We start from the raw sequence: 13,518 nt of genomic DNA, 5'->3' as shown, positions 1-13,518 counted from the left end.
TTTTGAATGGATTTCGACTTACGACCGTTTGACTTACGACCGTTTTGACGGAAGGGTACCCGGTCCTAACTCGGACGTTGCATGTGCTATATTTATTTAATCATCATTTTTGTTTCGTGGTTGCAGATTTCAGCTCAAACAGGAGCAAGAAAACGGACGTAATGCCACCATGATGTATAACACTACCGGAGATAAGCTGAGGAGGACGGAGGAGCAGCGGCAGGTCGAGGTTCAGGAGAGACAAAAGGTGGAGCTGGATCTTCGGAACTTGGAGTTGGAGATGCGAATACTCATAAACAACAAGAAACAGGTACAACGTGTGTGGTTGTCCCCATCAGACGCTGCGCATCGGCGTCTCGTGGAGGCCATTACACAGACGACTCGATTTATTTGTTTGTTTATTTTCATTTATCACTCCAGCTAGAGGAAGAGAACAATCAGATCCAAACGTTGTTGGCTCAAGAACGCAGCGCTCGCACAGTGCTGGAGAATCTACTTAACAGTCATGTGCGCAAGCAGCAAGAGATTGAGGAAGAGAACAAAAGAAACATCAGCAAAAGTCACCAGGTACATTTGACCGCCCATCGTGAGCCATTGTTGCGATATTACAGAATAAGAGTCAGTTGAGGATAGTCGTGGACTTATTTCACAGTTCAAATTTAAGCCAGTTGGTCCAAAAATCAATTATTAAAATAAGTTTTTAAATCAAAAAAATTGCGACTCACATCCATTTTTTTAAAATATATCGATATTCTCGGGAGTCGGAAAAAATATCTATATAACCGGACTATCGATATATCCGATCCTGCGGCATGTAAATTTTCTCCTTGCGTTCATAGAAATAGTATCGTAATAAGCAGTACTATCGATATAACGAGACTTTACTGTATTCGCTATAATTATTTAGACAGAATGTACATATATCTATAGATTGATGGATGAATAGATGCTAAATAGATCGCTATCTAGCTAGATCACTAAATAGGTAGATAACTAAATAGCTAGATCGCTAGTTAGATCGCTCGATAGATCACTAGCTAGCTAGATTGCTAGATAGCTCGATCGCTAACATTTACACTGCGTTCAAGTAATGTCTTTTAATATATATTTGTATGTGTGGGAGGTATAGTGTATTTATTATTTTATTTTTATTTTATATTTTTTGTAAAAGCCCCTGTTCTCTTAACTAGATCGCTAACTAATTAGATTGCTAGCTACATAGCTAGATCGCTAGATCACTAGATAGATCATTGGCTCGCTAGTTAGATCACTCGATTCATCACTAGCTAGCTAGTTAGATCACTCGATTCATCACTAGCTAGCTAAATTGCTAGCTAGCTCGATCGCTAACATTTGCACTGCATTCAAGTAATGTCTTTTAATATATATTTTTATAATGTGTGGGAGGTGTAGTGTATTTATTATTATTTTTTATTTTTTATGTTTTATTTTTTGTTAAAGCCCCTGTTCTCTTTGACTAGATCGCTAACTAGCGAGATTGCTAGCTACATAACTCGATCGCTGGATAGCTAAATCACTACATAGATCATTCAACGTGTTTACGGTGTTGTATACAGTACATCATGTATCCTGAATTATTAATTCATTCATCTTTTGTTTGCAAATGAGTACAAAATCTAACAGTGCAACTGGAAATACAACACACGACACGCTGATAAAATATTTTAAGGCTTCCTCGTGGGCCTCCAAATTTCATATTTACCCCTTTTTTTTTGTTTTTCGGGAGAAAAAAAAGTCAATCATAATTTTGGGAAAGGAAAAGATGACATTTGTACGACTAATGTAATTGCACCGGTGTATTTTCAACATGAATAGGCCTTGTCACAACTCACGGAAGCCAGCGATAGGGAACGTGAGCTGCTCCAACAGATTTCCATATTTCACGAGCAACTGAGTACCCTGAGAACAGACCTGGAGAATTCCCAGGCCAGCAGCAGCATCAAACAGAGAGACCTCCAGGAGGAGAATAAAGCCCTCAAAGAACAACTGGAAGAGGCCAGGCAAGCTCTCAAAGCCAACAGTGATACCATGAACCAAACCGCCTTGGATTTCAATAACCGGACGGCCGCCATGAAGTCAGAGTTGACCGTCACTGCCACTCGCCTGGAGAACGAGCGTCAAAGCCGAGAGACCCAGGCGGTGGAGTTGGAATCGGTCCGCGCTCGCTTGACCGCGGCGCTGCGGGAGGCCGAGCGTTCCATGGCGGCCCGGTCGGACGCCGAGATAGCGCTGCTCCAGGAGAAGGAGGAACACCGGCGTCTGAAGGACAGACTCTCCAGTGAGTAGCATGGACGCTATCATGACAAAAAATATTTTTTTTTTACCAGTTCAGGTTTCGCCTCGACATCACACACCGCCGGGCCCCGCCTCTTAAAGGCATCTGCATGTAGACGCTACAATTCCTATCCTTTTCTATCAAATTTTTTATTTTATTTTATTTTTCTACCAAATACGTTCACATTTACACTGCGTTTAAGTAGTGTATTTTAATAAAGGTAACATCTGACTTACGACCACCCATACTTACGACCACGACCTCCAGACCCTATTTTGAACATTTTAATTAAGTTTGCAAGTCATTTAGGCTCAGAGTCTCTATTTAACATTTTGAATGTATTTCGACTTACGACCATTTCGACTTACGACCGTTAGGTCGGAACGGAATTCGGTCGTAAGTCGGATGTTACCTGTATATATTGTTGTAATGTGTGGGTTGACCTATCTGTGCAGGTGAGGCCTCCAGTCAGCACGAAGCAGTCAGCAGCCTTTCCCAGAAGTTGTCCAAAGCAGAGGCGCACGCCAACGGAATGGAGAACGAGGCCCATCGGGCCATGCTTCAGCTGACTGAGAAAAACCTCCTGCTGAACACGATGCAGCGCGAGAGCGACCAAATAGCCACGCGCGTCAAAGAACTCGAGGACGCACTGCGGGCCGAAAAGGAGCTGGTCACTAGGGCCGCAGCGCGCCAAGAGGCTACGCAGGAGCGCTTAGCCCAAGTGCAAAGTGAAGCCATGTTGCTACGGCAGCAGCTGGAGGAAGCTCAAAACAAGGGTGTCGCCAAAGAAAATGCCGTGACAGACGCCCAAAAGTCTTTCAGTGACATTTTATCCAAGCTTCGCGCCGATTGTGAAGACAGAGTCCAACTCGCGCAGGATCGGAATCAAGACCTGGCTGCAAAAGCTGCTGAGCTACGAGAACAAAACCGCCAATTACAGGAAGAGAAAAATGAAAGAGAGGTAAGAGCACACCCGGAAACGCTTCGCCATCATGACTGCCGAATTTAATGGTGGTTGGGGTGGCGGGGTAGCTAGGTAGGTATGAATCGGCCTGTCGGTCGGTCGGTTGATCAGTCGATCGATCAATCGGTCAATCTGTTCATGGGTCCGTCGATCACTCGGTCAATCTGTTGATTGGTCGGTCGATCTATCAATCGGTCAGTCTGTGGATTGGTCGCTCTGTGGATAGGTCGTTCTGTTGGTCTGTGAATCGGTCGCTCGGTCAGTGGGTCGGTCGCTCGGTCTGTCGGTTGGTCGATCAATCTGTCGGTCGATTGATCAGTCGATCTGTCGGTCAATCTGTCAAGCGGTCGGTCTGGATCAGTCGGTCTGTGGATCGGTCGGTCTGTCAGTCTGTGGATCGGTCGGTCTGTCAATCTGTCGGTCTGTGGATCGGACGGTCGAACTGTCGGTTGATCTGTGGGTCGGTCGGTCTGTCAGTCTATGGATCGGTCGGTCTGTCAATCTGTCAGTCTGTAGATCGGACGGTCGCTCTGTGGATCGGTCAGTCGAACTGTCGGTTGATCTGTGGGTCGGTCGTTCGATCGATCGATCTGTCGGTCGATAAATCTGTCGGTGGATTGATCTTTCGGATGATGGATCGTTCTGTCGGTTGATCCATCGACCTGTCTGTCAATCGGCCTGTCGATCGACCTGTCAATCAATCTGTCTATCGATCCGTCTATTTATTCCTTCATTTATTTCTTCTTTGTTTTTATTTTCATGGCATAGGCAAGTCAGAGACAGCTGCAGCAGGAGTTAGCAGACTCCTTAAAGAAGCTGTCGATGTGCGAAGCCTCTTTGGAGATCAACACCCGCTATCGTAACGACTTGGAAGAAGAAAAGACAAGGCTCGTCAACAACATGGACAGTCTCAAAGAGAAGGTCATCGCCGATTGACTTTTTCCCTCACTCATCGCCTCATTTGGAGTGCTTCATTATTTTTATTTTCAATGTATTTGAAACATTGCCGATCTTTTTCTCTCACGCAGATGATTGAGCGAGAATCGCACTGCATTCAAAGTGAGAAACGCGCCAGCGATCTGAGATGTCGCCTGGACGAAAGAGAGCAAGAACTCTGCGTCGCCGCTCAGAAACAGCAGGAGGCGCTGTCTGCCGCTGCCGCCTCCAACGCAGCAGTCAAACAACTGGAAGAGGCTGTGCAAAGGTAAATGCAGATGAGACTCATTATGCATTTATTTATTCATTCATTCATGTACTTATTTATTTACGGATTTATTTATTTATGTATTTACTTACTTACTTATTTATTTATTTGTGTACTTATTTATTTACATATTATTACGTTTTATTTACTACTTCACTTACTTTTTTATTGTTTATTTATTTTTATTTATGTGCTTATTTATTTATGTATTTACTTACGTATTTATTTATGTATTTACTTATTTATGTACTTATGTATTTTCTTATTTAATTATTTAATTAATTATTTGTTTATTTACTTGCTACTTCACTTATTTATTTACTTGTTTATTAATTTTGTTGTTTGTTTATCTATTTATTTATGTTTATTTTTATCTATTTTTATTTTTATTATTATTTTTTTAATTTACTACTTCACTTACTTATGTTTATTTACTTGTTTATTTATTTATTTTTTTATTTATTTACTTATTTACGTATTTATGTATTTACTTATGTATTCATTTATTTATTTAGATTTGTTTTTATTTACTACTTCACTTATGTATTTACTTGTTTATTTATTTATGTTATTGTTTGTTTATTTTTCTATTTATTTATATTTTTATTTTTATTTTTTTATTTACTACTTCACTTACTTATGTATTTACTTGTTTATTTATTTATTTGGTTGTTTGTTTATTTATGTATTTATGTACTGATTTATTTACATATTTATTTATGTATTTACTTACATGTTTATTTATTTATTTATTTATTTGGTGCCCATAGGCTGGAGATTGAGAATGTCAAGCTGGAAGCCGCCGCAAAGCAACAGGCGAACAAAATCGAAGCGCTTCAGAAAGGTTGTCGGGAAGAGGCCAGGGTAAGTGCAACACTCATTTTGCCGCCGCGAATGTTAGCGTACACGACGACGTTTCTTGTACTCTCTTGATTGACGTATTGAAGCGCGTTCCATTTTGTTCCCAGCGATCTGACAGTGCAAATGGACAAATGGTTGGTTGGTTTTCAATTTGATTGAGTTTGTCTTTGACGTTGGGGTTGTTTCAATACGTTCACTTCACACCATGAAAATAATCAATCGTCGTAACCTGTTTATTGGGGGAGTTTTTTTTTTTCTTCTCGCTGACCAAACTGATTCTTTTCCTTTTTGACTTCTGTGGGTCTTCAACTTCTCTTTTTCGAGTTGCATGATGCACGTTCCAATCTATCCGGTGTCCTCGGTAACTCTTTGACTCATTCACTGCCATTCCCGAATATATTCGGGAATTGAAAATATGACGTAGATCGCCATTCCCGAATTTGTTCGGGTTTTTGTTTTTCTTGCTTGGGGGTGCCAATAAAGCGCTGGTCACACCTCTGGCAATGTTTTTTCCCTTCCACGAGACGGCAACATTTCCCTTTTTCCCTTGTTAGCGCTTTGTTACAGCTTCAGCTATTGTTAAAGCACTATAATAGACCATTATGTATGTATTGCATTGTATTTTGGACAGCCGCCCTCATTTCAAACTCATATAACTCCAAACCCATATCATTCTATCAATGTTTTTTTTTTCCTGATGAAAACAGAGTCTAAGGTTTCTTACGATGCTGCACTGTATGTTTATGTAGTCCTAAAACTCAATATTCTTTGGGTCCTGTAATTTGAATGAAAATGATAAAAACCTGGCAGTGGAGTGGGCACATTTTTGGACATCGTCTGGCAGTGAATTAGTTAAATATTCAAATCAGCCATTTGTTTCTTTATTTGAATAAAAAAATAAAACCTTCATATTTAAACGGTAAGATTTGTTCTTTTCCTCCGTAGGTCAGAGATCATTTGGAGGATTTGGTCAGCAACCTACAAAGCAGTAAGATGACATTAGAGGACCAACTCAGTAAAGAGGTTAGCGCTATATTTACCGTATTTTCAGGCACACTGGTGTATAAGGCGCACCCCCAATGAAGGTGTATTTACAGACGTTTTCAATATACAATATAAGGCGCACCTTAAAGGACAACCGACGTCACTTTTTTGTTTCCTAACTGACATCAGAAAAACGTTTTATAGCATCTAAAATACCCAAAACACGCAGTATGATATTTTTATTCAAATGCAAAACACCAATAAAAATGACTTAAGGTGTCCAAAATCTGCAAAAAAAAACTGAGCTGCGAATTGGGCATATTCAGAAAGTCCCGCCCCCATTTCGTGACGTCACGCCAAGACGTCTTGCATTGCTGGAGAATCAAAACAATGGCTTCAGATTCGGAGAATATGCTTTCTTGTTCCACATCCAGTTATGAATATGATTCAAATAGTTCTGAAGAGGAAAGCATACATGTTTGCAATCGATTAAAAAATTCATTCCGTGTCATTTTGAGGGATCAGGGTCGCACCCAAGGGAGGCAGAAAATGGCGACAAAGCCATGTAGGGAATTAGTCAGCCCGTTTCCACAGGCTGATAAATTCCTTACATGGAGCTTGGTCGCCCTCTTCTGGCTCTTTTTGGTGCAACATGATGATTTCAGACCAAACAAGTACAGCAAAATATATTGACGTGATGGAAGGACTGCTACAATGTGTCCTTTTTTCGGGCAGGGGCGTTCCTTCAGTGACGTCACGTACGGACTCGTCACCAACTCAAAAACAAGACTTCCTGAATATTCAGCGCGAGTCTTAAAAGTTAAAATATAGCTATATGCGGTGATATCTTATTAAAATACGCTCAGCAGAAGTCATTTGAGGCCATTTTACAAATTATGGACACAACTTGTCCAGAGACGTCGGTTGTCCTTTAACTAAAAATATCAGCCTGCATGTTTTAGATGCTATAAAACGTTTTTCTGATGTCAGTTAGGAAACAAAAAAAATGGTGTTGGTTGTCCTTTAAGCAAGGGAGCATTTGTGGTAGGTTCATCCTTAATAAAAAAAAAACATTAATACTTTGCAACAATGTTTTTATTTTTTTGCGATTAGTCGCCTTATTGTATTTCAAGTTGTGAAAAATAGGGCAGGCAACTTTATGGCTGGGCAGGCAACATTTCAGGGTTGTCTGCCCTGGTCTCCTCTCACTTTTTGTCATGAGATTCATACACTGCTTATATATACGTTTTTTTTTCTCAACGTGTTCAGGTGCAGAAGCAAAGCGTGTTGTCAAACAGCGCCCACGACTCTCAAGCCATGTGGGAGGAGGAACTCAAAAGCCGTTCCAAGTTAGGACTTCGTCTTGCGGAGCTTGAAAAGGAAAAAGGAGAACTCAGCAGCCAGGTATAGTGCGATCATGACTCCGAGCACCGTAACGGTGTAATGGCAAACACTCCTGTAGTCTTCCATTTTTGTTGTTGTTGTTGTTGTTGATGGTGTGTGTTAAAGGACAACCGAGGTCTCCGGACAAGTTGCGTCCATAATTTGTAAACTCACTTCAAATGACTTCTACTGAGCGTATTTGACAAAGATTCCACCGCATATAGCGATATTTTATGTTTTAAGACTCTCACTGAATACTCATGAAGTCTTGTTTTCGAGTTGCTGACGATGCCCTTAGTGACGTCACGGAGGGAACACCCCTGACCGAGAAAGCGACACACAATGCATTTTCGGTACTTTTTTTCGTCTGAAAACACCGTGTTGATGGGGAAATTAGAAGGAAAACTACATCAATAACGCGATGGTCAATCGTTGTGTGTCTCAGCCAATTGCGGTAACACGCATAAAGAAGGTGTAAGTTGGCACAAATTCCCAGCGGTCAAAACAGCCCATTTCTAACAGAGCTTGTGCGCCATCTTGTGCATTTTCTGGGCGCTATATTGGAGTCCAGATGGCTCGAATTGATACGGAAGGACTTCTTTAATCTGAACTCTCTGAAGCCATTGTTTTGATTCTGGAGCAAGGCAGTTTGTGAAGGAGTATCCTGGCGTGACGTCACGAAAAAGGGGGCGGGACCTTCTGAAATTCGACATCTCCGATATCATTTTGAAGTAGTTTTGGGACACTTTGAGTCATTTTGATTGGTGTTTTGCATTTGACTAAAAATATCAGCCTGTGTGTTTTGGGTATTTTAGATGCTGTAAAACGTTTTTCTGATGTCAGTTAGGAAACACAAAAATGGTGTCGGTTGTCCTTTAAGGTGGAAACGGAGAAGAAGAAAGCCAAGAAATTCGTGGAGCAGAAGAAGGCTCTCGACTGTCGATTGGAACAAGAGATGGAGAGAAACACAGGTCTTCAAAAGGAAATCTACAGGTGAGTCTCACACGGGACCGACACGGGCTACATTAGTCATTATCTTGAGGCATCGGATCGTCCCAATTTTGATTAAATTAGAATTTATTATATATTTTTTTGTTCATAAAGGAAAGGCCGTTCATAACACACTTCACCTTTGAAACTGATTGTTTGGTCAGACAAATTTTCAGTCTCAATTTGTTTCATAACAATTAGTTTTTTTATAGCTAGCTAGATGGCTAGCTAGCTAGCCATCTCGATGGATGGATAGATGAATAGATGGCTAGCTATCTGGCTAACTACCAGGCTAGCTTCCTGGCTAGCAAGCTAGCCATATAAATGGATGGATAGTTAGATGGCTAGCTAACTAGCCATCTAGATTCACGCATCATATTCAAACTGATGTACAATTAAAAAAATGGAAGTGAGACACAAATGCCAGAGATTCTAATTTCAATTAATTATTTACAAAATATAATAATAATAATACTGTATTGCATTTCATTTCTAAGCGCCTTTCAAAACTCTCAAGGTCACTTTACAGTCACAGGATAAGTTTTTCTGTGGGTGAGCAGCGACAGCCACATGCGCCAGCGTTCACTCAACCCGGAAGTAACTCAAATATATAGAAAGCTAGCCACTATATAGCTAATAGCTAGCCGGCTAGATAGCTAGCCAGTATATAGCTAATACCTAGCTAAATAGCTAATATATAGCCAGCTAGACTGTAAATAAAGACTGCCAGAGATTCTAATTTATATGTATAGATAGATAGATAGATAATTAGAAAATATATTTTATAATTTAATTACCTTTCTACTATCTTTGTGACTGATTTATTTTATTGCTTCTCTATAATACTTTGCATGCAGCCTTGTGTGTTTGGAAATGCTCTATTAATACAGTGGAATTGAGTTATAAACATCCCGTTGTAATTCACACTATTGTGTTATTTACTTATTTTTTCCCCAAAATATAATTTCAGGTTGCGGTCTCTATTTAAAACTGCAAAAAGGTCGCTGGAGAACATGCGCAATGACGGCACAGGTGATTTTGCTTCTCCGCTAAGCGGTCGAAAAGCGGACTTGGGACGAGCCAGCTTGGCCGATGGAGCTTTTGATGGAAGAAGAGCAAAGGTTCATCCTTCTGATTCCTCGCTGTCATTTGAACTTGCGTCGCTTACACAGTATGTGTGTTGTTGTTGTTGTTTTTTTTAAACGCTTTGTGGCACATCCGACAGAGAGAGCTGGAGAGGGAAGCGTTCCACGGCAGCCTGTCGGAGAGAAGGCTGTTGGAGGAGGAGGTGCTCAACCTCAAACGCAGAGTGGAGGCCTCCGAGGTCGAGCAGAGGCAGATGGAGCAATATCGGCGAGAGGTGGAGGAGAAAGCCCGACAGGAAATACATCATAAACTACAGGAAGTCAACCTTTTCCTGCAGGTGAAGTACAAAATATCAAATTGGATTGGATTGGATTAGCCTTTATTAGTCTCGCAGTGGAGAAATTGACATTTCAGCAGCAGCAAAATGACGAAAGTAAGAGGAAAGGAAGGGAAGAAGTAGAAAAACAAAATACAGGAGCTGCTTTAAAGGAGGCGCTATCTTAAAGTCAAAAGAACAAAATAATATGACAAAACAAAGACAGTCATTCAATCTTAAGCACTTTCTGCACCCTCTTAATAAAAATAATAATCATAATCATAATAATAACAATACATTTCATTTATAAGCACCTTTCAAAACTCTCAAGGTCACTTTCCAGTCACAGGATATGTTTTTCTGTATGGTGAGCAGTGGCAGCCACACGCGCCAGCGTTCACTCAACCCGGAATAACTCAAATAGATAGAAAGCTAACTCGCTAGCCAACAGATTACTAACAGCTAGCCAGCCAGCTAGATGGATAGCTAGCCAGACATCCAATACATAGCAATTAGATAGTCAGCTGGATAGCCAGCTAGCTAGCTAGATCTTTGTTTTATGAAGCAGCTCGAGATGAAATGGGAAGGTCAAAGCGTCCTTTTCACCAGTGGATCATGGACGTCATGGTGAAATGTGCACGTCTGCTACAAGCTAGTTGAAAGCCAACACAAAGCTGTTGCATCCATTGACGAAAAGAGATTCTCCTGTCCCACGTAAATCCGCTTCAATTCCAAGCCGCGACAGTTCCAAATACGCTGCTCATTATTATTATTATTTTTTTTTTCCTCCTAGACTCAAGCGGCAACCCAGGAGGCGCAGGACCAGATCCAAGCGGCCAACGAGGCCAGCCTCCGCTTGAAGATCCAAGAACTCGAGAGCGAACTGAACCGGGCCCGTGCCTTTCAACACGACACCTTCAGCCAAAGAGAGTCCGCGCACATCGAACTGGAACGCTTCAAAGAACTCTACAGAGAGGAGCAGAAGTTGCGCAAATCTCTCTCCGCCGATCTCAAACGGTCCGAAAGTTAAAAATAAAAATAATAATAATAATAACCAAATAACGTAGTTCACTTTGGATTGATTTACGTCTACAGGACGAACCATCAGCTCACGGAAGCCAGTTCCAGGTTGGTCAACGAGCGAAGTGGGTCTTTCATGGCCCCCACTGGACCGTCACCGTCTGGGCTTTTGGTCCCTGTGGGAGGCCCACCCAGGACAGTTGGCCCTCGGCTTCTTGGCCACGTGGCTGAAGGACAAAGCAGTAGCGTGGAGGACTACCTGATCATGGTAATTACATTTGTTTCATCTGCAAAATGGCACATTAGCGCCAGACTAATGTGAATGATATTTTTTTTTCCACGAATTCCCAATAATACCCAAAACTAAAACTAAAATAATGCCCAAAACTAAAAGAAATACCCAAAACACGCAGTATGATATTTTTAGTCAAATGCAAAACACCAATAAAAATGACGTAGTGTCAAAAATGTGCAAAAAATTGAGTTGCCAATTGGGCATTTTCAGAAAGTCCCGCCCCCAGTTCGTGACGTCATGCCAAGACGTCTTGCCTTGCTGGAGAATCAAAACAATGGCTTCAGATTCGGAGAATATGCTTTTTTGTTACAAATCCAGTTATGAATATGATTCAAATAGTTCTGAAGAGGAAAGCATAAATGTTTGCAATTGATTAAAGAATTTATTCTGTGCCATTTTGAGGCAACATTGGCGGGAAATGGATCACCAAAAAATAGGCAGAAAATGGCGACCAAGCTCCATGTGAGGAATTAATCAGCCTGTTTCCACAGGCTGATAAATTCCTTCCATGGAGCTTGGTCGCCCTCTTCTGCCTCTTTTTGGTGCAACACGACGTTTTCAGACCAAACAAGTAACGCAAAATGCATTGATGTGATGGAAGGACTGCTACAATGTGTCCTTTTGTCGGTCAGGGGGCGTTCCTTCAGTGACGTAACGTGAGGACTCGTCACCAACTCAAAAACAAGACTTCCGGAATATATTTAAAACGTAAAATATAGCTATATGTGTTGGAATCTTTTTACAATACGCTCAGTAGAAGTCATTTGAAGCCATTTTACAAATTATGGACACAACTCTCGACGTCGGTTGTCCTTTAAATATGATCACGTCTATTCTGTCGATTCTCTATGATTACGTGACAATAATATGCGGCACACCATACGGTGCCTTGACGTATCGTACGCGTGCCTCAGTGAACATTTGGAAGTCCCAAAACCAAAGTGACATCATCTTGGTGCCGTCATCTCCACATAAGATCGAACGCTGGATACTTACCGACCTCCTGCCAGACCAAAACGTTTCTCCATTGATGTTTCCTTCAGATGCAGCGTCAGTTGGACAGAAGCATCTCCAGGGAACTCAACAAAGGTGCCAGAAGAACAAACACCCGACGACGGCGTATTTTTCGTCACACGTCCAATTTTTCTGATTATTATTATTATTATTTATTTTTTTATTTTTTGCCTCCTTAGCCTCAGTGGAACTTGACGTCTCCTTGGCTCGCATGTCTCCGGTGGGTTCTGCGACGAGGGTGGACCTGGATCCTGTTAGCAGAGCCAAACAGCAGTACTTGGAGGTCCTGAAGAAGAACCACGAGGTCTGAGAATGACTCCGCGTTGAGGTAGAAATGATCTGGCTTCTTGGAAATTGAAAAGAGAGAACTCTGGCGGCGGTTTAAATGTGTACATAGCGACTTTTAAGATGGACGACGTCAATCAAGGACAAGCAAAGCACGTTGCACTTAAGCATTCGGGAAGTGAAAACGCCGCACAATCCATTGAGTTTCGGTACACCGGCCAAGTCAAATAATTGGACTCAGTATTGACGTCTCATTAAGACATTTTTGATGTTGGGGTTGACCAAAATGTACTGTTATCTTGCATCATTTAAAGTGAGTCAAAGTCAAATTATTATTTTTTATTATTAGGTTAAAGGTCGCTTATTATCAGCAACCAGTATGTAAATGTTGTCATTATTTTGGCTTATGTTGATTTTCTTGCTTGTTCTGTTTTTTTTAAGTTAGTTACTGTATATATTTGGGCTTATATATATATATATATATATATATATATATATATATATATATATATATATATATATATATATATATATATATATATATATATATATATATATACACACAGTATACTCTGTATACCGTACTATATACTGTGTGTGTATACACTCTGTATACTGTGTGTGTATATATATATATATATACAGTAAAGTCTCGTTATATCGATATTCAAGGGAGTCCGAAAAAATATCGATATAACCAGGACTATCGATATATCCGACCCTGTTTGCATGTAATTTTCTCCGTGCGTGCATAGAAATAGTATCGATATAACCGGGACTATCGATATATCCGATATCGATATAACGAGACTTTACTGTA

The 13,518-nt window shown here is 40.8% G+C and overlaps 1 protein-coding gene across 6 annotated transcripts in view; it reads left to right on the top strand.

Annotated features, from left to right (window-relative positions):
- The window catches only part of aard (alanine and arginine rich domain containing protein), a 31,836-nt gene extending 18,680 nt beyond the window's left edge, over nt 1-13,156 (top strand). For 4 of the 6 annotated variants that reach the window (XM_088996664.1, XM_088996668.1, XM_088996667.1 and 1 more), the window contains exons 26-42: nt 127-310; nt 421-567; nt 1,837-2,299; nt 2,752-3,257; nt 4,029-4,181; nt 4,289-4,464; nt 5,235-5,328; nt 5,433-5,459; nt 6,271-6,348; nt 7,579-7,713; nt 8,573-8,685; nt 9,653-9,803; nt 9,908-10,105; nt 10,878-11,101; nt 11,180-11,372; nt 12,443-12,488; nt 12,593-13,156. In XM_088996664.1, the coding sequence (XP_088852790.1) occupies nt 127-310; nt 421-567; nt 1,837-2,299; nt 2,752-3,257; nt 4,029-4,181; nt 4,289-4,464; nt 5,235-5,328; nt 5,433-5,459; nt 6,271-6,348; nt 7,579-7,713; nt 8,573-8,685; nt 9,653-9,803; nt 9,908-10,105; nt 10,878-11,101; nt 11,180-11,372; nt 12,443-12,488; nt 12,593-12,723 (3,019 nt within the window). In that variant the 3' untranslated portion in view covers nt 12,724-13,156. The remainder of the gene's footprint in view (nt 1-126; nt 311-420; nt 568-1,836; nt 2,300-2,751; nt 3,258-4,028; nt 4,182-4,288; nt 4,465-5,234; nt 5,329-5,432; nt 5,460-6,270; nt 6,349-7,578; nt 7,714-8,572; nt 8,686-9,652; nt 9,804-9,907; nt 10,106-10,877; nt 11,102-11,179; nt 11,373-12,442; nt 12,489-12,592) is intronic. The other 2 variants (XM_088996665.1, XM_088996669.1) reach the window with 1 other exon arrangement.
- Nucleotides 13,157-13,518: the final 362 nt, after the last annotated feature.

This window comes from Hippocampus bargibanti, linkage group LG05 (assembly GCF_051943395.1).
Source record: "Hippocampus bargibanti isolate YZ-2025 linkage group LG05, ASM5194339v1, whole genome shotgun sequence".
Taxonomy (NCBI): domain Eukaryota; kingdom Metazoa; phylum Chordata; class Actinopteri; order Syngnathiformes; family Syngnathidae; genus Hippocampus; species Hippocampus bargibanti.
This window is presented reverse-complemented; position numbering and strand designations above follow the sequence as displayed.